A 25,246-nucleotide genomic window follows, 5' to 3' on the forward strand; every position below is an offset into this window, starting at 1 on the left:
CAAAGGTCACCAGAGAGAGAATATGACACATATATCCCAATGGCCTAGATACGGTACAAGCTGTGAAAACAAGCTCAAGGACTTATCTAAAAGGTCAAGTGTTAGCCAAAGGTTGATTTAGTCAATTAAGGTCAAATGTGAAGGTTAGGGTCAGTCAGACAGTTGACTGGTCAGTCAGATAGGAGTACAGGACGGTTGAGTCTTACCAACAGAGGACATGTCAGTGAAGTGATCCTCTCCCTCCTCAGCACCAATCAGGTCATTCTTACTCTTCTTGACCTTGCCTCGTTTCAACACTGCACACACACAGCACAGCAGAGAGGCAGGAGTAAGGATATGTACACACACATGGACATTTACATACACACATATGTATGTGCTGCCACGCGCACGCACGCACACACCCACCATGCCCCTCCCCCATATGTGTGGGCTAATTGGATGCAATGAATAGTGGGCATCAATCAAATTTTTCATTCACCGATTCTAGCTTCCGCTTCAAGTCAGCCTTGAAATGAAAAACTGCTGTGCATGAATGTGATTGTCACATGACCATCAATGTCACAAAAGCTCTACAACCCTTCTGCTCAGAGGCAAAATGAGCTCTGCTTATGTTCTCTATGAATGAGGATCGGAGCAACATCTTAATTCTCTGGAGAGTTATGAGTAAATGGTGAAACAGAGAGAACCGATGGTGTTTAATAGAACGACAGACAGATTGACAACGCTCCAACGTTTCGATCTTTACCTATAAATCTGTCCTTTCATTTCTCTCCATCCCTTCTAGCAACTGTACCTTTGCTCGGTCAGCAATGTTTGGCATTAGCACAATGAAGTCACCTGCACTACATGCAGCAAGTAGCCTAGTGGTTAGAGCGGGGTTCCTGTGACCGAAGGATTGCTAGTTCAACTCCCGAAGCTGACAAGGAGAATCTGTCGATGTGCCCTTGAGGAAGGCACATAACCCCAATATGCTTAGTCACTTGATCAGATGGATGCCCTCCAATTGCGGAAACGCTATCAACGTGACGCTCGTAACTACAATTTCCTGTTTTGTCTCTTCATCAACAAACTGGTGTTCTGACTCTAGCGATAGTCTCGACCTATTGTTCACTTGTCTTGGAATACCTGATGGTCAAATGCCAACCCTTCTACCTCCCGAGAGAGTTTTCCTCTGTTATCGTAACTGCTGTATACATTCCACCTCAGGAAAACAACAAAAAGCTGGCACTTGAAGAACTGTACGAGGCTATAAACATTCAGGAAACCATGCACCCAAAGCTTGCTTTTCTTGTTGCAAGTAATTTTAATTCGGCATCACTAAAACAAGTGATGCCCAACTTCTATCAACAATTCTCCTTTGCCACTAGGGGTAATAAAGTCCTGGACCACTTTTACTCACAAGCAAGCACACGAGGCTTTCTGTCGTCCCCCTTTGGCAAATCAGATAACGACTCTATACTCCTGCTTCCCCTTTACAGACAAAAGCTCAAAACAGGAGGTAAATGGGACGCGCTCCATTGAAAAATGGTTGTCCGAATAGATGGCAATGCTACAGGACTGCTTTGCTAGCGCTGACAGGAACATGTTCCGGGACTCCACCAATAGCGCCGTCGATCTAACCACCTTCGTCACCGGCTTCATCATGAAATGCATTGCCAACATCGGCCCCACAGTGAAGGTTGGATGCTTCTCCAATCAAAAGTCCTGGATTGCCTCCGAAGTGTGTCAATGATGGCGCATTGAGTGACTTCCAAATATTTAGTATACGTTTTTCAAGATGAGTGATGAGAAGAGAATTGTCCAGGCGATTGAGTATCTCACTACAGCCACATATGCCATGTCTTGAAATATTCAGAGAGACGGATTAAATGTAAGTTTACATTGTAATTAGTCTGACAGCCAACTTTTTAGGTCTGCCCACAACTTCTGGACTATATAGCATTCCCAGAAAGCATGGCTTATTGAGGCATTATTAGTTTTACACTTGAGACATGACTCTGCTATTGTGCTGTAGAATTTGTGAATATTGTCCCTTGTATGATATACAGAACCAGTCAAAGGTTTGGACACGCCTACTCATTTAAGGGTTTTTCTTTATTTTTACTATTTTCTACATTGTAGAACAATAGTGAAGACATCAAAACTATGAAATAACACATATGGAATCATGTAGTAACCGAAAAATATAGTTTATATTGAGATTATTCAAAGTAGCCACCCTTTGCCTTGATGCCAGCTTTGCACACTCTTGGCATTCTCTCAACCAGTTTCATGACGTAGTCACCTGGAACTCATTTCAATTAACAGGTGTGCAAAGTTAAAAGTTAACTTGTGGAATTCCTTTCCTTCTTAATGTGTTTCAGCAAATCAGTTGTGCTGTGACAAGGTAGGGGTGGTATACAGAAGATATCCCTATTTAGTAAAAGACCAAGTCCATATTATGGCAAGAACAGCTCAAATAAGCAAAGAGAAACGACAGTCCATCATTACTTTAAGACATGAAGGTCAGTTTATGCGGAAAATTGAAACAACTTTTAAAGTTTCTTCAAATCAAATCAAAATGTATTGGTCACATACAAGCGATTAGCAGATATTATTGCAGGTGTAGCAAAATGTTTGTGCTTCTAGCGCCGACAGAGCAGTAATTACTAACAAGTAATATCTAAGAAAGTACACAACATATACCCAATACACACAAGTAGGAATAAATTAAGACTACATAAATATAGACGATCGATATCAGAGGGAACGGACTAAGATACAGTAGAATAGTATAGAAAACAGTATATACAGTTGAAGTCGGAAGTTTACATACACTTAAGTTGGAGTCAGTAAAACTCGTTTTTCAACCACTCCACAAGTTTCTTGTTAACAAACTATAGTTTTGGCAAGTCGGTTAGGACATCTACTTTGTGCATGGCACAAGTCATTTTTCCAACAATTGTTTACAGACAGATTATTTAACTTATAACTCACTGTATCACAATTCCAGTGGGTCAGAAGTATACATACACTAAGTTGACTGTGCCTTTAAACAGCTTGGAAAATTCCAGAAAATTATGTCATGGCTTTAGAAGCTTCTGATAGGCTAATTGACATAATTTGAGTCAATTGGTGGTGTACCAGTGGATGTATTTCAAGGCCTACCTTCAAACACAGTGCCTCTTTGCTTGACATCATGGGAAAATCAAAAGAAATCAGCCAAGACCTCAGAAAAAAAATTGTAGACCTCCACAAGTCTGGTTCATCCTTGGGAGCAAATCCCAAACGCCTGAAGAAACCACGTTCATCTGTACAAACAATAGTATGCAAGTGTAAACACCATGGGACCACGCAGCCGTCATACCGCTCAGGAAGGAGACGCATTCTGTCTTCTAGAGATGAACGTACTTTGGTGAGAAAAGTGCAAATCAATCCCAGAACAACAGCAAAGGACCTTGTGAAGATGCTGGAGGAAACAGGTACAAAAGTATCTATATCCACAGTAAAAAGAGTCCTATATCGACAGAACTTTAAAGGCCGCTCAGCAAGGAAGAAGCCAGTGCTCCAAAACCACCATAAAAAAAGCGAGACTACGGTTTGCAACTGCACATGGGGACAAAGATCGTACTTTTTGGAGAAATGTCCTCTGGTTTGATGAAACAAAAATAGAACTGTTTGGCCATAATGACCATCATTATGTTTGAAGGAAAAAGGGGGAGGCTTGCAAGCCGAAGAACACCATCCCAACCGTGAAGTACGGGGGTGGCAGCATCATGTTGTGGGGGTGCTTTGCTGCAGAAGGGACTGGTGCACTTCATAAAATAGATGAAATCATGAGGAAGGGAAATTATGTGGATATATTGAAGCAACATCTCAAGACATCAGTCAGGAAGTTAAAGCTTGGTCGCAAATGGGAATTCAAAATGGACAATGACCCCAAGCATACTTCCAAAGTTGTACAATAAAGTCAAGGTATTGGAGTGGCCATCACAAAGCCCTGACCTCAATCCTATAGAAAATGTGTGGGCAGAACTGAAAAAGCGTGTGCAAGCAAGGAGGCCTACAAACCTGACTCAGTTACACCAGCTCTGTCAGGAGGAATGGGCCAAAATTCACCCACCAAAATGGTTGACCCAAGATAAACAATTTAAAGGCAATGCTACCAAATACTAATTGAGTGTATGTAAACTTCTGACCCACTGGGAATGTGATGAAAGAAATAAAAACTGAAATAAATCACTCTCTCAACTATTATTCTGACATTTCACATTCTTAAAATAAAGTGGTGATCCTAACTGACCTAAGACAGGGAATTTAAATATATTTGGCTAAGGTGTATGCAAACTTCCGACATCAACTGTACATATGAGATGAGTAATGCCAGATATGTAAACATTATTAAGTGACTAAGATACCATAGAATAGTATAAATACAGTATATACATATGAGATGAGTGATGTATGATATGTACACATTACTAAAATGACTAGTGTTCCATTCCTTAAAGTGGCCAGTGATTTCTAATCTATGCCTGTAGGCAGCAGCCTCTAATGTGCTAGTGATGGCTGTTGAACAGTCTGATGGCCTTGAGATAGAAGCTGTTTTTCAGTCTCTCGGTCCCAGCTTAAATGCACCTGTACTGACCTCACCTTCTGGATGATAGTGGGGTGAACAGGCAGTGGCTCGGGAGGTTGATGTCTTTGATGATCTTTTTGGCCTTCCTGTGACATCGGGTGCTGTAGGTGTCCTGGAGGGCGGGTAGTTTTCCCCCGGTAATGCGTTGGGCAGACCGCACCACGCTCTGGAGAGCCTTGTGGTTGCGGGAGGTGCAGTTGCCATACCAGGCGGTGATACAGCCCGAAAGGATGCTTTCAATTGTGCATCTGTAAATATTTGTGAGTATTTTAGGTGACAAGCCAAATCTCTTCAGCCTCCTGAGGTTGAAGAGGCTCTGTTGCACCTTCTTCATCACATTGTCTGTGTGGGAGGTCCATTTCAGTTTGTCAGTGATGTGTACGCCAAGGAACTTGAAACGTTCCACCTTCTCCACTGCGGTCCCATTGATGTAGATAGGGGGGTGCACCCTCTGCTGTTTCCTGAACTCCACGATCATCTCCTTTGTTTTGTTGACGTTGAGTGAGATTGTTTTCCAGGCACCACACTCCCAGAGCCCTCACCTCTTCCCTGAAGGCTGTCTCGTCATCTTTGGTAATCAAGCCTACTACTGTTGTCTCGTCTACAAACGTAATGATTGAGTTAGAGGCGTGCATGGCCATGCAGTCATGGGTGAACAGGGAGTACAGGAGGGGGCTGAGCACGTACCCTTGTGGGGCCCCAGTGTTGAGGATCAGCGGATTGGAGGTGATGTTTCCTACCTTCACCACCTGGGGGCGGCCTGTCAGGAAGTCCAGGACCCAGTTGCACAGGGCAGGGTTCAGACCCAGGGCTTCCAGCTTGATGATGAACTTGGAGGGTACTATGGTGTTGAATGCTGATATATTGTCAATAAACAGCATTCTGACATAGGTATTCCTCTTGTCCAGATGGGAGAGGGCAGTGTGCAGAGAGATGGCGATTGCATCGTCTGTGGATCTATTGGCCGGTAAGCAAATTGAAGTGGGTTTAGGATGGTAGGTAAGGTAGAGGTGATATGAACCTTGACTAGTCTCTCAAAGCATTTCATGATACCAGAGGTGAGTGCTATGATAGTCATTAACTTCAGTTACCTTTGCCTTCTTGGATACAGGAACAATGGTGGTCATCTTGAAGCATGTAGGGACAGCAGACTGGGATAGGGAGAGATTGAATATGCCCGTAAACACACCAGCCAGCTGGTCTGCGCATGCTCTGAGGACGCGGCTTGGGATGCAGTCAAAGCCTTGCGAGGGTTAAAGCCTTGCGAGGGTTAACATGTTTAAATGTTTTACTCACGTCGGCCACGGAGAAGGAGAGCCCACAGTCCTTGGCAGCGGGCCGCGTCGGTGGTACTGTGTTATCCTCAAAGCATGCGAAGAATGTGTTTAGCCTGTAATGTGTTTAGCCTGTCCGGAAGCAAGACGTCGGTCTCGGTGACGTGGCTGGTTTTCCTTTTGTAGTCTGTAATTGTCTGTAGTCCCTGCCACATAGGTCTCGTTGTCTGAGCCGTTGAATTGAGACTCCACTTTCTCGCTATACTAACGTTTAGCTTGTTTGATTGCCTTGCGGAGTGAATAACTACACTGTTTATATTCTGTTAAATGTGATGGTTCATTTCAGTTTCACGCGAATGCTACCATCTATCCACGGTTTCTGGTTAGGGTAAGTTTTAATAGACACAGTGGGTATTACATTTCCTATACACTTCCTTATGAACTCAGTCACCGTATCCGTGTATGCGTCTAGATTATTTTCGCATTATTTTCTCAGTATATGTGGTTTCCAGTTTGCATAATGTCCGGTGAAGTTTGTTGAGGGCCGTCGAGGTTTCGGCTTGAGGTGGGATGTAAACGGCCGTGGTGATGACGGAGGAGAATTCTCATGTGAGATAATATGGTCGGCATTTAATTGTGAGGTATTCTAGGTCGGGTGAACAAAATGATTTGAGTTCCCGTATGTTCCTAGAATTACATCATGAGTCGTTAATCATGAAACAGTCGCAAACAAAAATCAAGCGCACAGTTAAGGAAGACCCAGAGTTACCTCTGCCGCAGAGGATACGTTCATTAGAGTTAACTGCACCTTAGAAATTGCTTTCCAAATAAATGCGCCACAGAGTTCAAGTAACAGACATCTTAACATCAACTGTTCAGAGGAGACTGTGTGAATCAGGCCTTCATGGTCGAATTGCTGCAAAGAAACCACCACTAAAGGACACCAATATGAAGAAGAGACTTGTATCTAGAGACTTATATTTCCCTCACTAACTTTAAACATCAGCTATCTGAGCAGCTAACCGATCGCTGCAGCTGTACATAGTCCATCTGTAAATAGCCCACCCAATCTACCTACCTCATCCTCATATTGTTTTTATTTACTTTTCTGCTCTTTTGCACACCAGTATCTCAATTTGCACATCATCATCTGCTCATTTATCACTCCAGTGTTAATCTGCTAAATTGTAATTACTTTGCTACTATGGCCTATTTATTGCCTACCTCCTCACACCATTTGCACACACTGTATATAGACTTTCTTTTTTTCTATTGTGTTATTGACTGTACGCTTGTTTATTCCATGTTTAACTCTGTGTTGTTTGTGTCGCACTGCTTTGCTTTATCTTGGCCAGGTCGCAGTTGTAAATGAGAACTTGTTCTCAACTGGCCTACCTGGTTAAATAATGGTGAAATTTTAAAATTAAAATAAATCTGTGTGAGACGCAGAGTAGGTGAATGGATGCTCTCCTCGTGTGGTTCCCACATGAAGCATGGAGGTGGTGGTGTGATGCTGCTTTGCTGGTGACACTTTCTGGGATTTATTTAGAATTCAAGGCATACTTAACCAGCATGGCTACCACACCATTCTGCAGCGATACACCATCCCATCTGGTTTGCACTTAGTGGGATTATCATTTGTTTTTCAACAGGACAATGACCCTAAACACACCTCCAGGCTGTGTAAGGGCTATTTGACCAAGAAGGAGAGTAATGGAGTGCTGCATCAGATGACCTGGCCTCCAAAATCACCTGACCTCAACCCAATTGAGATGGCTTGGGATGAGTTGGACCGCAGAGTGAAGGAAAAGCAGCCAACAAGTGCTCAGCATATGTGGGAACTCCTTCAAGACTGTTGGAAAAGCATTCCACACGAAGCTGGTTGAGAGAATGCCAAGAGTGTACAAAGCTGTCAAAGCAAAGGGTGGCTACTTTGAAGAACCTCAAATAAATATATATTTTGATTTGTTTAACACTTTTTTGATTTGTTAAACATTACATGTTTCCATATCTGTTATTTCATAGTTTTGATGTCTTTAAACCCTTGAATGAGTATGTGTGTCCAAACTTTTGACTGGTACTGTATATATTACCACTAGTATATTACTATAGTATTTATACACTGAGTATAAAAAACCCTTCCGGCTGGCGTTAAGGCGGTGCTAGTGTCAAACGCACATTATTTTGCAAATTTGTCATGTAAAAACTGGTACACTGGCATTTTCCAGCCCTAACGTCAGGTTCGGCAATTTACCTGTCTTATATTAGCTCGCTTGCACTCAGATGGGCGGGGTGGAAATATTACATACAGTGGGGAGAACAAGTATTTGATACACTGCCGATTTTGCAGGTTTTCCTACTTACAACGCATGTAGAGGTCTGTAATTTTTATCAGAGGTACATTTCAACTGTGAGAGACGGAATCTAAAACAAAAATCCAGAAAATCACATTGTATGATTTTTAAGTAATTAATTTGCATTTTATTGCATGACATAAGTATTTGATACATCAGAAAAGCAGAACTTAATATTTGGTACAGAAACCTTTGTTTGCAATTACAGAGATCATACGTTTCCTGTAGTTCTTGACCAGGTTTGCACACACTGCAGCAGGGATTTTGACCCACTCCTCCATACAGACCTTCTCCAGATCCTTCAGGTTTCGGGGCTGTCGCTGGGCAATATGGACTTTCAGCTCCCCCCAAAGATTTTCTATTGGGTTCAGGTCTGGAGACTGGCTAGGCCACTCCAGGACCTTGAGATGCTTCTTACGGAGCCACTCCTTAGTTGCCCTGGCTGTGTGTTTCGGGTCGTTGTCATGCTGGAAGACCCAGCCACGACCCATCTTCAATGCTCTTACTGAGGGAAGGAGGTTGTTGGCCAAGATCTCGCGATACATGGCCCCATCCATCCTCCCCTAAATACGGTGCAGTCGTCCTGTCCCCTTTGCAGAAAAGCATCCCCAAAGAATGATGTTTCCACCTCCATGCTTCACGGTTGGGATGGTGTTCTTGGGGTTGTACTCATCCTTCTTCTTCCTCCAAACACGGCGAGTGGAGTTTAGACCAAAAAGCTCTATTTTTGTCTCATCAGACCACATGACCTTCTCCCATTCCTCCTCTGGATCATCCAGATGGTCATTGGCAAACTTCAGACGGGCCTGGACATGCGCTGGCTTGAGCATGGGGACCTTGCGTGCGCTGCAGGATTTTAATCCATGACGGCGTAGTGTGTTACTAATGGTTTTCTTTGGTCCCAGCTCTCTTCAGGTCATTGACCAGGTCCTGCCGTGTAGTTCTGGGCTGATCCCTCACCTTCCTCATGATCATTGATGCCCCACGAGGTGAGATCTTGAATGGAGCCCCAGACCGAGGGTGATTGACGGTCATCTTGAACTTCTTCCATTTTGTAATAATTGTGCCAACAGTTGTTGCCTTCTCACCAAGCCGCTTGCCTATTGTCCTGTAGCCCATCCCAGCCTTGTGCAGGTCTACAACTTTATCCCTGATGTCCTTACACAGCTCTCTGGTCTTGGCCATTGTGGAGAGGTTGAAGTCTGTTTGATTGAGTGTGTGGACAGGTGTCTTTTATAAAGGTAACGAGTTCAAACAGGTGCAGTTAATACAGGTAATGAGTGGAGAACAGGAGGGCTTCTTAAAGAAAAACTAACAGGTCTGTGAGAGCCGGAATTCTTACTGGTTGGTGGGTGATCAAATACTTATGTCATGCAATAAAATGCAAATTAATTACTTAAAAATCTTACAATGTGATTTTCTGGATTTTTGTTTTAGATTCCGTCTCTCACAGTTGAAGTGTACCTATGATAAAAATTACAGACCTCTACATGCTTTGTAAGTAGGAAAACCTGCAAAATCGGCAGTGTGTCAAATACTTCTTCTCCCCACTGTATCTACTTTCATGTTTTTGGTATGTTATTTTTACATCTGAGAATTAACCAATGATATCAGGCCACACCCGCCAATGATTACAGACACCTGTGTGTGTGTCCTTTGACACTATATAAACTAAACTAGTCACCCCGCAGTGTTTGTCCTTATACCCTGATGGAAACTTTGGTTATTAGGTTATTAAATTATTGCATCTGAGCTCCTAGAGTGTGCGGCTCTCTCTTTAATTTTTAAAGTGTTCTACTCCGCTAGCCAGCACCTCGCCTATAATATGTTTGCGTTTCTTTCGCCTCTAAACCAAAAAGGGCTGCCATATCTTAACGTGCTGCTTGGAGAGCACTATGGTGTGTCCTCCATGGTAAATGCCATCCGAGCCAAATATCTATCGCCTACACTGGTTTTCAGGAAGTGGAAGACTCCAAGGACTTGTGAATAGCCTAAGTTACAGGTAGAGTGCATTCGAAAAGTATTCAGATCCCTTGACTTTTTCCACCTTTTGTTACAACCTTGTTCTAAAATTGATTTTAAAAATTAAATCAATCTACACACAATACACCGTAATGACAAAGTAAAAAACATTTTTTAGAAATGTTTGCAAATTATTTCAAAATTAAAAAAACATATCACATTTACATAAGTATTCAGCCCCTTTACTCAGTACTTTGTTGAAGCACCTTTGGCTGCATAACTACTTCCAGGTCTCTCCAGAGATGTTCGATCGGGTTCAAGTCCAGGCTCTGACTGGGCCTCAGGGACATTCAGAGACTTGTCCCGAAGCCACTCCTGCGTTGTCTTGGCTGAGGTCCTGAGTGCTCTGGAGCAGGTTTTCATCAAGGATCTCTCTGTACTTTGCTCCGTTCAACTTTCCCTCAATCCTGACTAGTCTCCCAGTCCCTGCCGCTGAAAAACATCCCCACAGCATGATGCTGCCACCACCATGCTTCACCGTAGGGATGGTGCCAGGTTTATTCCAGACGTGATTCTTGGCATTCAGGCCAAAAGTTCAATCTTGGTTTCATCAGACCAGAGAATGTTGTTTCTCATGGTCTGAGAGTCCTTTAGGTGCATTTAAAAAAAACTCCAAGCGGGCTGTCATGTCCCTTTTACTGAGGAGTAGCTTCCGTCTTGCCACTCTGCCATAAAAGCCTGCTTGGTGGAGTGCTGCAGAGATTGTTGTCCTTTTGGAAAGTTCTCACATCTCCACAAAGGAACTCTGGAGCTCTGTCAGAGTGACCATCGGATTCTTTGTCACCTACCTCAGAAAGGCCTTTCTCCCCCGATTGCTCAGTTTGCCCGGACGGCAAGCTCTGGGAAGTGTCTTGGGGGTTACAAACTTCTTCCATTTAAGAATAATGGAGGCCACTGTGTTCTTTGGGACCTTCAATTCTGCAGAAATGTTTTGGTACCCTTCCCCAGATCTGTGCCTCGACACAATCCTTTCTCGGAGCTCTACAAACAATTTCTTCGACTACATGGCTTGGTTTTTGCTCTGACATGCACTGCCAACTGTGGGACTTTATATAGACAGGTGGGTGCCTTTCCAAATCATGTCCAATCGATTGAATTGACCACAGGTGGACTCCAATCAAGTTGTAAAAACATCTCAAGGATGATCAATGGTAACAGGATGCAACTGAGCTCGATTTCGAGTCTCATAGCAAAAGGTCTGAATACCTGTTTTTCATTTTTAATACATTTGCAAAAAAAATGTTATCCATTTTTGAATAAGGCTATAATGTAACAAAATGTGGAAAAAGGGAAGGGGTCTGCATATTTTCAGAATGCACTGTATTGTGTGTGTGTGTCAGGTTAGGTACTGTGACTGCAAAAATAAATACAAATAAACACACCAGACTATGGGCAATCATATACACCAGGTGGATCTTGGGCCAAGGTATTCCACGCAATCAATCAAAAGTATTTATAACAGCCTTTTTACGTCAGCATAAAGGGCTATACAGAAACCCAGCCTAAAACTCCAAACAGCAAGCAATGCATATGTAGATGGACGGTGGCTAGGAAAAACTCCCTAGAAAGGCAGGAACCTAGGGAGAAACAAGGCTCTGAGGGGTGGCCAGTCCTCTTCTGGCTATGCCGGGTGGAGATAAGAGTACATTGCCAGATTGAAAATCGTTTTAGAACAAACATTTATAGATGACCAGGATGGTCACATACTAATCAGTGGTTGTAGATGGTGCAACAGGTCAGTACCTCAGGAGTAAATGTCAGTTGGCTATACAGTTGCCTGAAATGTTGTCATGCTAATAATACGCCATGGCTAGGCAACACATCAGGAAAAGGTGTGAAAATATTCAGTTGACAACATCAACTCACATGGTTGCCAGAGGAGCTTGCTGTTGCTTGGTTCTTTGAAGACCAATCTATTGAGGCCAGAATCGGCGAGTGAGTTGGGGTCATTGACCTCACAGTTATTTGTGGCACAATGGTAGTTCGTTATATATACAATTCTAAATGTGAAAGGAATTTACCGTTGGTATAGTATGGGTTGTATGCCAAATTATTATTCTTATGTGTATTGACAAAGCGAAACTTCCATCCTAACAAGTATAATGTGATACCATGTTTATAATATCTAATGAATGTTTTATGGCCATGGGGCTAAAAGTAATTATATTGTTAGGATACTCATGGCCACTATCGACAGGGGAGGTGCAGGTTACGAATACACAATAGACCAGACTACATGCAACCAAATAGGCCTACCTGGGGCCATGTAGTTCACACATTGCAAAACTGTCACACCCTGATCTGTTTCACCTGTCTTTGTGCTTGTCTCCACCCCCTACCAGGTGTCTCCCATCTCCCCTCATTATCCACTGTGTAAAACCTGTGTTCTCTGTTTGTCTCTTGCCAGTTCGTTTCGTTCGTCAAGCTTACCAGCGGGATATATACAGTTGTTAAAAGCATGAAATGTTAAATGAAATTAAACCATGGCTAGCGCACACATCAGACATTGGAGATTCTGATTATGAAATAAGCGAGTAGACAAGTAATTAAAATGCAACAACCTTACATTTTATTCTGTCTATTCTGCAATGTTAGATGAAACAATTACTGTCTCATCTCTTCAACCCCTTGTCATAAAGACAGGCCACACATGCTAACCGGTAGAGCGCCCAGGCCATATCTACATTATATGGTGCAATGGTTACAACACAATACGATCAACTCAAACTGCAATGATTAGATTACCTACCTCCAGATGTTCGCTTTGACACTTTTCTCATAAGCGCCTCTGTATTTTGGCAAGGTACCATATCCAGTCCATGGGAATACAAATCAAATTATATTTGTCAAACGCCCCGAATACAACAATGCAGAATATAGAAGGAACCGTTGTCTGAGTTTTCTGTGTTTTTCCCCCATTTCTGATTGTATATCTCTTTCGTAGTCAATGAAGTGCAAGCCTACTACACACACGTAGATTAGCAAGATTGGCTGTAGGAGTGTTGACATCGAATTTACAGTTTTTTGTCATCGCTACGAGCCATCTACGAAAAACAGTGACATTTTGTGTCTTCTTCCCTAGATTTTTTGCAGCCAGGGACCGAACTCCACCTTGCTCTTGATACCATCTCTTCGGATTTTCACTTTTCAGAAATAACTTCAGGCTAACTGGTTTTAACTTTTGCGCCAGCTCCTTCTCCTCCATAAAACTCACACGGAACCGAAGCCGCGTGCGCCATCGTGCATACATTTATTTTGTCCCCCCACACCAAACGCGATCACGACACGCAGGTTAAAATATCAAAACAAACTCTGAACCAATTACATTAATTTGGGGACAGGTCAAAAAGCATTAAACATTTATGGCAATTTAGCTAGCTAGTTTGCGCTTGCTAGCTAATTTGTCATATTTAACTAGCTTGCTGTTATTAGCTAATTTGTCCTGGGATATAAACATTGAGTTGTTATTTTACCTGCATTACCGCAACCGACCTTGTTCATCTTTCAGTCACCCACGTGGGTATAACCAATGAGGAAATGGCACGTGGGTACCTGCTTCTATAAACCAATGAGGAGATGTGAGAGGCAGGACTTGCAGCGCGATCTGCGTCACAAATAGAACTGACTTCTATTTTAGCCCTTGGCAACGCAGATGCTCGTTGGCGCTTGAGCAGTGTGGGTGCAATCATTAGTCTCCCGGGTGGCGCAGTGGTCTAGGGCACTGCATCGCAGCGCTAGCTGCGCCACCAGAGTCTCTGGGTTCGCGCCCAGGCTGGGCTGGGTTCGCGCCCAGGCTCTGTCGCAGCCGGCCGCAACCGGGAGATCCGTGGGGCGACGCACAATTGGCATAGCGTCGTCCGGGTTAGGGAGGGTTTGGCCGGTAGGGAGGGTTTGGCCGGTAGGGATATCCTTGTCTCAGTATGTAAAAAAATGTACTAAAAATGTATGCACTCTACTGTAAGTCGCTCTGGATAAGAGCGTCTGCTCTTGGCCGGTAGGGATATCCTTGTCTCAGTATGTAAAAATGTAATAAAAATGTATGCACTCTACTGTAAGTCGCTCTGGATAAGAGCGTCTGCTAAATGACTAAAATGTAAAAAAAATGTAAATGTACTTCATATACTCCAGTATTCCTGCACATTGTAAAAACATTTAAAACGTTTCTTATTTCTCATGTTTTCTTTATTATATAACTGTTTTATTTTTAAGAATTATACTATTTTGACATTGATTACTGCACTGTTGTGTAGATCTTGCAAGTTGAGCATTTCACTGTACTTGTGCATGTGACAATAGAACTTGAACCTGCCATTCAATATCCCTTGGCCACGTCGACATTTTCAGCTTTAACAATATTATTCAGTGGCATAATATTCTGCATCATGTAATTAAGTTATTAAACAAAGGAATTTGTAGACAAAAGATGTAGACAAGCCATCAGTTCTGTCATCTAACCTGAGAAATGTGTTTGAGTGTGTGTGTAGATTCGTGCTTGTGTGTTTGTGTGTGCGCGTATGTATCGTACAGCCCTAATCCAATCAAGTCATCTCTCTAAATCCCCTAATTAACCCTGGCTCCCACACCAGACCTAATTGGCTGAGAGTATGGACATAACACAACATGCGGCTGCAGGGGGCTGGGGGGAGTAACAGCTGGGACATGACTGCACTCCAGATGGAGCAGGAAGAACCGTCCACGTCGGAGAGAAGAGGAAAGAGAAAGAGAAGAGAGAGGAGGGGGAGTGAGAGAGAAGGGGAGAGGGAGAAAGAAGAGGGAAGAAGGAGAGAAGAGAGAGATGGGGGGTAGTGATAGAGAACAAGAAGAGAACCGCCCACAACAGAGAAGAGGAAAAAAGAAGAGAGGGCAAGAAGAGTGGAGTGAAGGGGAATACATAGATGGAAAGTTTAAGAAATAAAGGACAGAAATAGAGGGAGAGAAAGACCGAATAGAGAGAGAGAAAAGACTGACAAACAAGATATAGTGCAGGGACACCAGAATGAGACAAGCATCTCATTACAGCAGTCTCCCTGGATCTTAGTAATCACTCACTGATACTCTATCACATTGTAATAGTGTATTAATCCCTATACCCCAGGTGAAAGAGAACCAGACCACGTTCATGGTACCCTGAATATCGCATGAATTGAATTGAGCGATTTATATACCACAGAATGACATGGTGCAACATAGTCTGAATCTGAAAATTGGCGAGGCTAATTCATGAGAATGGTATCTAACTGTGCCTGTTTTACCATAAGGTACCATGGTAGTCCAGTAGGGTACCATGGTAAAGGCCACAGTGTGGACCTCTAGCCCGCTTTTCACCTGGGAGGTTATGTTTCCTCTTGTACCACGCACCGTCCAGAGGGGACTTCTCCTCCGCGTTCTCATCCTCCTCCTCCAGCAGCACCTCCTCTGGAACAGGAGAGGACAGGGTTATATACCACGACACACGCACACATACTCACGAACGATCATGCACACACACACACACCCACACAAACTGTACAGACTTAGAAAAAAGGGTTCCAAAAGGGTTTTTCTGCTGTCCCCATGAGAGAACCCTTTTTGGTTCCAGATACAACCCTTCTGGGTTTTTCTTTGGAAGAGGTTCTACATGGAACCAAAAATAGTTCTACCTGGAACAACAGGGTTTTACCTGGAACCAAAAATGTTTCTTCAAAGGGTTTTACTATGGCGACAGTCAAATAAGCCTTTTAGGTTCTAGGTAGCGCCTTTTTTTCTAAGACTGTACATACCCATGTACAGTGCATACACATCACCATCATTTAAAGTAACAACACACACATGCCTTGCAAAAGTATTCAGACCCCTTGGATTCCTTCAAAAAAAAATGTTACAAAGTGGGATTAAAATGGTAGTCCCATAGGGTGGCGCACAATTGTCCCAGCGTCATCCAGGTTAGGGGAGGGTTTGGCCAGGGGGGTCTTTACTTGGCTCATTGCCCTCTAGCGACTACTCGTAGCGGGCCGGGTGCCTGTAGGCTGACCTCGGTCGGCAGTTGAATGTTGTTTCCTCCGAAACATTGGTGCAGCTGGCTTCCGGGTTAAGCGGGCGGGTGTTAAGAAGCGAAGTTTGGCTGGTTTGGCGCATGACTCGACCTTCGCCTCCCGAGACCGTTGGGGAGTTGCAGCGATGAGACAAGATCGAAATTGGGGAGAAAAAGGGGGCTTTTTTTATTTTATTTTTTAAATGATCATAAAGAAATGTATAACTAAAAGAAGCATAAATATTCAGCCCCTTAGTTTAGTCAAGACTAAATTAGTTCAGGAGTAAAATTTGGCTTAACAAATCATCTAAAACGTTACATTATTTTTTAAATGACTAACTCTTCCTCTGTCCCCATACATACATCTGAAATGTCACTCAAAATACACTAAAAAACTGTTTTCGCTTTGTCATTATGGGGTATTGTATGTAGATTGATGAGGGAAATGTTTTAATCCATTTTAGAATAAGGCTGTAATGTAACAAAATGTGGGAAACACACACACGGATTAGAAGAAGTGAAGGTGAGCCTGACCTGCCTTGCATATCCACTCCAGGTATCCCGTCAGCTCTCTCTCTATCTGCTGCTGTCTGCGCAGCTTTAGAAAGTCCTGCCTCTTCTCCACACGCTCTCTTTCTTTGGCAAACTCCCTGTGAACACACACACACACATATGGACACACACACACGGACCCACACACTTTAAACTCCTATTGGAATATACAGGTTCATTTCTATGGCATTTCAGCCTCTGTGTGTGTTCCACTCTTCCTCTCCTCTCTGGGAGGAATGGATCATGAAAGTGCTCTTTGAAGGGCCAAACTCAGAGAGAAACAGAGTCTCTGAATGGACAGACAGACAGACAGACAGACAGACAGAGTGCCTCGAGAATTTGGGGATTTGCACGAACAGCCGAAAAGAAACCCGAAGACCAAAACGAACAAAAGCGTCACAAAATGACGTCATAATATATGCACAAACTGTTCCAAATTGTTTCAGATGGGAAGCATGCCTTAAGGCAGAGTGTCATTGGGTTCAGGAAGGACAGAAGAGATGGAGGACGCACGCACATAATTCACACACACACACACACACACACACACACACACACACACACACACACACACACACACACACACACACACACACACACACACACACACACACACACACACACACACACACACACACACACACACACACACACACACACACACACACACACACACAAAACACACAGACAGAGGAGAGCTAGCCATTCACCGAGTAGGAGATTAGGCTTCCCAGAAAACGTAAACATAGCACCTGACCAGAAACATGTAGCCATACTACGTTACTCTTAACAGGATGTCTCCTCGTAGGGCTGATGGGAGACAGTGTGTGCCTGTGTGTTTGTGCGTGGGTGAATAATGCATCCCATATTAAAAGAGAGGGCAAGAGAGAAAAAGGGAAGAAGATAAAGTGTGTGAGAGGGAAAGAGAGAGTGAATGTTTTAAGTAAGTATGTAAGTGACTTCCGATAGGCTTTTCATTATGATAAATCTGGAACCTCAACTCTCTCCATATTTACACAGCTATTCCAGCGGCAGCGGCTCATTTCATTATGGTAATGCTGTCCCTGTAAATGCACATTTCTTTATGGGGAAGCTCTCCCCCTCAGGCCAGCTAGGCTTTCAGCCTGAATGGGCTCTGCTCAGCCCCTCCACTGGAGACACAGGATCAAACACACACACACGCAAACAAATTCTGTACATACATGAGCACAAGCACAAACACATACATATTTATGTGCACACATATTTGTGTGTGCAAACACACACACATGCACACACGTCTCATACTACTTCACCTGTCAATAGAATAGGTTAGTATAGGGTACCGTGGCTCTTTTTTTGTTGTTGCTCTAGTTGTCATCCTGTCCTAGCTAATAAAATGAGTGGTTTGTATGCAAAGTCTGGTCCATGATCCCCTAAACCCTATGTCTGTGTGTCTGTGTGTCTGTGTGTGTGTGTTGGGTCAGACTTACCCTGATAAGACACCCAGGACCAAGTTGAGCATGAAGAAGGATCCGATGATGATCAGGGGGATGAAGTAGAGCCAGTTCCAGGTGTTCCCCGAGGCATCGTTAGCCTGCACGCACGCACACACACACACACACACGAGTGGGAAAGAGAGACAAAGAAAAAGGTGTATGTGTATGAGTATTACGTTTCCTCTTAATGTTTGCAGTTTGTCAATGTACAGCATCTGCATAACATCTATATCTGACAAGTTTGCTACACTTGCTTGTACACAAAAACGTCAATATACGCTACTTACTCTGTCACTAAAATAAATGTCTTCTTACCGGTAAACACACTCCCACACAGTCAGTCAACCAACCACCAAATCAGATCCACCAGGTACCATGTGCAGAACAGAGAGACCTTGGGGCTTCTATCACTGTATAACAACCGTGTAATACAACCCCAAACTACTGTTTCTAAACAGCCAATTGGAAAGCCAAACTAGCCTGACAAGCCAATCCCCTGCTGGGAGAGACACTATATATGGTTCTCTGAGACACTAACTCTGGTTCTACCTAGAACCAAACGGGTTCTGCCTGCATCCAAAAATAGTTATTTAAAGGGTTCTCCTATGGGGACAGTCGAAGAACCCTTTAAGGTTCTAGATAGCACCTTTTTTTCTGTAGTTATGTATTGGTACGATATGCTCCAGTGGATTATTGGACTCTAATCCAGCTAGGTCTACTGTAATGTTACACACTTATTTTATTCTATGTTGATTTATATTCACGTTTTTATTGTCACGTCCACAAGTACAGTGAACTGTCTTTCCTGCTTACTCTTTCCCAACAATGCAGTAATCAATATCAGTAATACTATAAAAAAATGTATTTTTAAAAAGTCAAGTGGAAAAGAGAAAAGAAAAGTGTGTGTGCTAATGTGTGTGTGTGCATAGAGACACTGCAAAAATAAACATAAAATAGAAAGGTTAATGCAGATAGGAAGTGTACTGTATCTGCAAGAACCTGTCATTTGAACTACCCATGAGCTCTCCATGAAAAAACTGCATCATAATTCTCAGGGTGCATCCCAAATGACACCCAATTCCCGATATAAAAAGTGGTCCCTTAAGTCGAACACTATATTGGGCCTCAGATTGTGATTATGGCAGAGAATATTAATATTGCAGTGGGTAGCCTGTAGCATTGACTTTGGCCTGAGATTTGATTATACAGGCATTATTATCAATCACTCCAGTTCAGGTGCCCTCTCTACCCTCCTAAAACTTCCTGGATCAATCTTACTCTCCATAGTTGGCCATAGGGTGAGGATTCCATTGAGGATTCCATTGATTAGATAAGACCTACACTAAGACCTATTGACCAATGGCTTGTACTGGGCAATTAAGGAAAGGTGGCAGGGGGAAGATACTGGAATAACAAGGGTAATTAACAGCTCTGTCATTAACCCATAGGGACCTGGTTTGTCACCTAATCAGAACACATTCATGTATGCTAATGATCAATAGTGATGCAGTAACAGATAAAGGTGTGAGACCATAGTGAATACACTACATGGACAAAAGTATACCTCATTCCAAAACCCTGGGCATTAATATGGAGTTGGTCACTCCTTTGCTGCTAAAACAGCCCCTACAACTATTCTGGGAAGGCTTTCCACTAGATGTTGTAACATTTCTGCAGGGACTTGCTTCCCTTCAGCCACAAGAGCATTAGTGAGCTTGGGCACTGATGTTGGGAGAATAGGCCTGGCTCGCAGTCGGCGTTCCAATTCATCCCAAAGGTGTTCGATGGGGTTGAGGTCAGGGCTCTGTGCAGGCCAGTCAAGTTCTTCCACACTGATCTCGACTAACCATTTCTGTATGGACCTCGCTTTCCCGTCAGAGGCTCACACCTGAGAACGAGTATACACTGCTCCAGAGTCCAATGACGGCGAGCTTTACACCATTCCAGCCGACGCTTGGCATTGCGCATGGTTATCTTAGGCTCGTGTGCGGCTGCTTGGCCATGGAAACCCATTTCATGATGCTCCCAACTAACAGTTCTTGTGCTGAAGTTGCTTCCAGGGGCTGTTTAGAAATCGGTAGTGAGTGTTGCAATGGACAGACAATTTTTACGTACCGAGCTCTTCAGCACTCAGTGGTCCCGTTTTGTGAGCTTGTGTGGCCTACCATTTCATGGTTGAGCCGGTGTTGCTCCTAGACGTTTCAAATCAAAATCAAATCAAATTTTATTGGTCACACAAATGGTTAGCAGATGTTAATGCGAGTGTAGCGAAATGCTTGTGCTTCTAGTTGGAGTAATATCTAACAAGTAATCTAACAATTCCCCAACAACTACCTAATACACACAAATCTAAAGTGGTGAATGAGAATATGTACATATAAATATATGGATGAGCGATGGCCGAGCGGCATAGGCAAGGTGCAATAGATGGCATAAAATACAGTATATACAAATGAGTAATGTAAGATATGCAAACATTATTAAAGGGGCATTATTTACAGTGGCGTTGTTTAAAGTGACTAGTGATCCATTTATTAAAGCGGACAGTGATTGGGTCTCAATGCAAGCAGCAGCCTCTCGGAGTTAGTGATGGCTGTTTAACAGTCTGATGGCCTTGAAATAGAAGCTGTTTTTCAGTCTCTCGGTCCCAGCCTTCTGGATGATAGCGGGGTGAACAGGCAGTGGCTCGGGTGGTTGTTGACCTTTATCTTTTTGGCCTTCCTGTGACATCGGGTGCTGTAGGTGTCATGGAGGGCAGGTAGTTTGCCCCCAGTGATGCGCTGTACACCATCTTCTGGAGAGCCTTGCGGTTGAGGGAGGTGCAGTTGCCGTACCAGGCTGTGATACAGCCCGACAGGATGCTCTCGATTGATGCTCTCGCATCTGTAAAAGTGTGTCAGGTGTTTGGGTGACAAGCCAAACTTCTTCAGGCTCCTGAGGTTGAAGAGGGGGTGTTGCGCCTTCTTCACCACCCTGTCTGTGATGTGTACGCAGAGGAACTTAAAAAAACGTCTCCACTGCTGTCCTTTCGATGTGGATAGGGGCGAGCTCCCTCTGCTGTTTCCTGAAGTCCACAATCATCTCCTTTGTTTTGTTGACGTGGAGTAAGAGGTTGTTTTCCTGACACCACACTCCGAGTGCCCTCACCTCCTCCCTGTAGGCTGTCTCGTCATTGTTGGTAATCAAGCCCACGACTGTTGTCTCGTCTGCAAACTTGATGATTGAGTTGGAGGCATGCATGGCCACGCAGTCGTGGGTGAACAGGGAGTACAGGAGAGGGCTCAGAACGCACCCTTGTGGGGCCCCAGTGTTGAGGATCAGCGGGGTGGAGATGTTGTTTCCTACCTTCACCACCTGGGGGCGGCACATCAGAAAGTCCAGGACGCAATTGCACAGGGCGGAGTTGAGACTCAGAGCCTCCAGCTTGATGATGAGCTTGGCGGGTACTATGATGTTGAATGCTGAGCTGTAGTCAATGAACAGCATTCTTACATAGGTATTCCTCTTGTCCAGATGGGATAGGGCAGTGTGCAGAGAGATGGCGATTGCATCGTCTGTGGACCTGTTGACGCGGCATGCAAACTGAAGTGGGTCTAGGGTGGCCGATAAGGTGGAGGTTATATGATCCTTGACTTGTCTCTCAAAGCACTTCATGATGTGCAGTAGTCATTTAGTTCAGTTACCTTTGCCTTCTTGGGTACTGGAACAATGGTGGCCATCTTGAAGCATTTGGGGACAGCAAACTGGGATAGGGAGTGATTTAAAATGTCCGTAAACACACCAGCCAGCTGGTCTGCGCATGCTCTGAGGACGTGGCTGGTGATACCGTCTGGGCCAGCAGCCTTGCGAGGGTTAACACGTTTAAATGTTTTACTCACGTTGGCCACGTAGCAAGAGAGGGGGGGGAGCACAGTCCTTGTTAGTGGGCCATGACACTGTATTATCCTCAAAGAAGGCGTTTAGTTTGTCTGGAAGCGTGACGTCGGTGTCCGTGACGTGGCTGGTTTTCTTTTTGTGGTCCGTGATTTCCTGTAGACCCTGCCACATACGTCTCGTGTCTGAGCCGTTAAATTGCGACTCCACTTTGTCCCTGTACTGGCATTTTGCTTGTTTGATTGCCTTGCGGAGGGAATATCTTCACTGTTAATATTCAGGCATATTCCCAGACCTCTTTCCATGGTTAAATGCGGTCCTTCACGGTTTCTGGTTAGGGTAGGTTTTAATAGTCACAGTGGGTACAACATCTCCAATGCACTTCTTTTTTTTTTTTTTTTTTTTTTTTTAATTTTTATCCCCTTTTCTCCCCAATTTTTCGTGGTATCCAATCGCTAGTAATTACTATCTTGTCTCATCGCTACAACTCCCGTACGGGCTCGGGAGAGACGAAGGTCGAAAGTCATGCGTCCTCCGAAGCACAACCCAACCTAGCCGCACTGCTTCTTAACACAGCGCGCCTCCAACCCGGAAGCCAGCCGCACCAATGTGTCGGAGGAAACACCGTGCACCCGCCCCCTCGGTTAGCGCGCACTGCGCCCGGCCCGCCACAGGAGTCGCTGGAGCGCGATGAGACAAGGATATCCCTACCGGCCAAACCCTCCCTAACCCGGACGACGCTAAGCCAATTGTGCGTCGCCCCACGGACCTCCCGGTCGCGGCCGGCTGCGACAGAGCCTGGGCGCGAACCCAGACTCTGGTGGCGCACCAATGCACTTCTTTATAAACTCAGTCACTGAGTCAGCGTATAGATCGATGTTATCTGAGGCCGACCGGAACATATCCCAGTCCGCGTGATCAAAACAATCTTGAAGTGTGGATTCCGATTGGTCAGACTAGCATTGAATGGTTCTAGTCACTGGTACATATCCTGTTCGAGTTTCTGCCTATAAGACGGTAAGAGCAAGATGGTGTCGTGGTCGGATTTGCCGAAGGGAGGGCGGGGGAGGGCTTTGTTTGCGTCGCGGAAGTTAGAGTAGCAGTGATCGAGTGTATTACACCCGCGCGTAGTGCAATCAATATGCTGATAGAATTTAGGTAGCCTTGTTCTCAAATTTGCTTTGTTAAAATCCCCAGCTACAATAACTGCAGTCTCAGGATATATGGTTTCCAGTTTAAATAGAGTCCAGTGAAGTTCCTTGAGGGCCGTCTTGGTGTCTGCATGAGGGGGAATGTACACCGCTGTGACGATAACTGACGAGAATTCTCTTGGGAGATAATTTGGCCGGCATTTGATTGTAAGTAATTCTAGGTTGGGTGAGCTGAAGGACTTGAGTTCCTGTATGTTGTTATGATTACACCATGAGTCGTTAATCATGAAGCATATATCCCCGACCTTCCTCTTCCCAGAGAGGAGTTTATCTCTGTCAGCGCAATGCATGAAAAAACCCAAATAATGCATAGTTTCCTAAGGACTCAAAGCGAGGCGGCCATCTTGCATCCACTTCACAATAACAGCACTTACAGTTGACCTGAGAAGCTCGAGCAGGGCAGAAATGTGACGAACTGACTTGTTGGATAGGTGGCATCCTATGACAGTGCCACGTTGAAAGTCACTGAGCTCTTCTGTAAGGCCATTCTATTGCCACTGTTTGTCTATGGAGATTGCATTCCTGTGTGCTTGATTTTATACACCTGTCAACAACAGGTTTGGCTGAAATAGCCAAAGCCACTAATTTGAAGGGGTGTCCACATACTTTGTATATATAGTGTATCTCCCACCATTCCACTAGCTGAGCACACCATAATTGGACTCTCCATCTCTCCCTGTACACTCTCTGCTTTGGGCCCCACTTGTGTTTTTATCTGGTTCCTAACTGGCCCAGGGCTGTTTTGGTCACTGTGCTCATATTGTGAAGAGTAGGATTGAGTTATGGAAGATCTGATACAGAATCAGTTCTCCTGGGCAGCAGGCTGCCAGAGGGTGTGTTTACCACATGAGCCCCTAATCCCAGAGAATCAGTGTGCTAACAGTATGGACCCAGGGACTGATGGTTTTATGAAGCATGGTGACATTGTGCAGACGCTCGTGTCGGAGCGCTGCCACATGATGGGTGTAATTGATGGGTGGGTTCAGGGCAGCTGATTCAGTAAGCTTTTGAACACACACACACACACACAGGTGCATAAGCGCGCAAACACACACACACAGGCGCACAAATACAGACACGCATGTTCAAATCAAACTTTATTTGTCACAAGGGTCAAATACAACAAGTGTAGACCTTACGGTGAAATGCTTACTTGCAAGCTCTTAACATACAGTGCAGTTCAAGAAGAGTTAAGAAAATATTTACCAAATAAATTTAAAGTAAAATTTTATTTTATAAAATTAACACAATAAAATAACAATAATGCTATATACAGGGGGTACAGGTACCGAGTCAATGTGCGAGGGTACAGGTTAGTCGAGATAATTTGTACATGTAGGTAGGGAAGAAGTGACTATGCATAGATAATAAATAGTGAGTAGCAGCAGGGTACAAAACAAATGGAGGGGGGGGGGGGGTGTCAAGGTAAATAGTCCGGTGGCTATTTAATTAATTGTTCAGCAGTCTTATGGCTTTGGGATAGAAGCTGTTAAGGAGCCTTATGGTCCTAGAAATGGCGTTCCGGTACTGCTTGCAGTGAGGTAGCAGAGAGAACAGTCTATGACTTGGGTGACTGGAGTCTCTGACAATTTTTAGGGCTTTCCTCTGACACCGCCTATTATATAGGTCCTGGATGACAGGAAGCTTGGCCTCAGTGATGTACTGGGCCATACGCGCTACTCTCTGTAGCACCTTACAGTAGGACGCCGAGCAGTTGCCATACCAGGCGGTGATGAAACCGATCAGGATGCTCTCGATGGTGCAGCTGCAGAATTTGAGGATCTGGGGAATCCATGCCAAATCCTTTTAGTCTCCTGAGGGGGAAAAGGTGTTGTAGGGCCCTCATTAATG

At 44.2% G+C, this 25,246-nt stretch overlaps 1 protein-coding gene across 7 annotated transcripts in view; it reads right to left on the reverse strand.

Moving 5' to 3' along the window:
• cacna1bb (calcium channel, voltage-dependent, N type, alpha 1B subunit, b) overlaps nucleotides 1-25,246 on the reverse strand; it is a 224,881-nt gene that overhangs the window by 79,617 nt on the left and 120,018 nt on the right. For 5 of the 7 annotated variants that reach the window (XM_071350765.1, XM_071350764.1, XM_071350762.1 and 2 more), the window contains 4 exons: nucleotides 18,306-18,409; nucleotides 16,816-16,931; nucleotides 15,597-15,686; nucleotides 207-296 (listed from right to left, as the gene is read on the reverse strand). In XM_071350765.1, the coding sequence (XP_071206866.1) occupies nucleotides 207-296; nucleotides 15,597-15,686; nucleotides 16,816-16,931; nucleotides 18,306-18,409 (400 nt within the window). The remainder of the gene's footprint in view (nucleotides 1-206; nucleotides 297-15,596; nucleotides 15,687-16,815; nucleotides 16,932-18,305; nucleotides 18,410-25,246) is intronic. The other 2 variants (XM_071350768.1, XM_071350763.1) reach the window with 1 other exon arrangement.

The sequence above is a fragment of the Salvelinus alpinus genome, chromosome 18, assembly GCF_045679555.1.
Source record: "Salvelinus alpinus chromosome 18, SLU_Salpinus.1, whole genome shotgun sequence".
Lineage (NCBI taxonomy): Eukaryota > Metazoa > Chordata > Actinopteri > Salmoniformes > Salmonidae > Salvelinus > Salvelinus alpinus.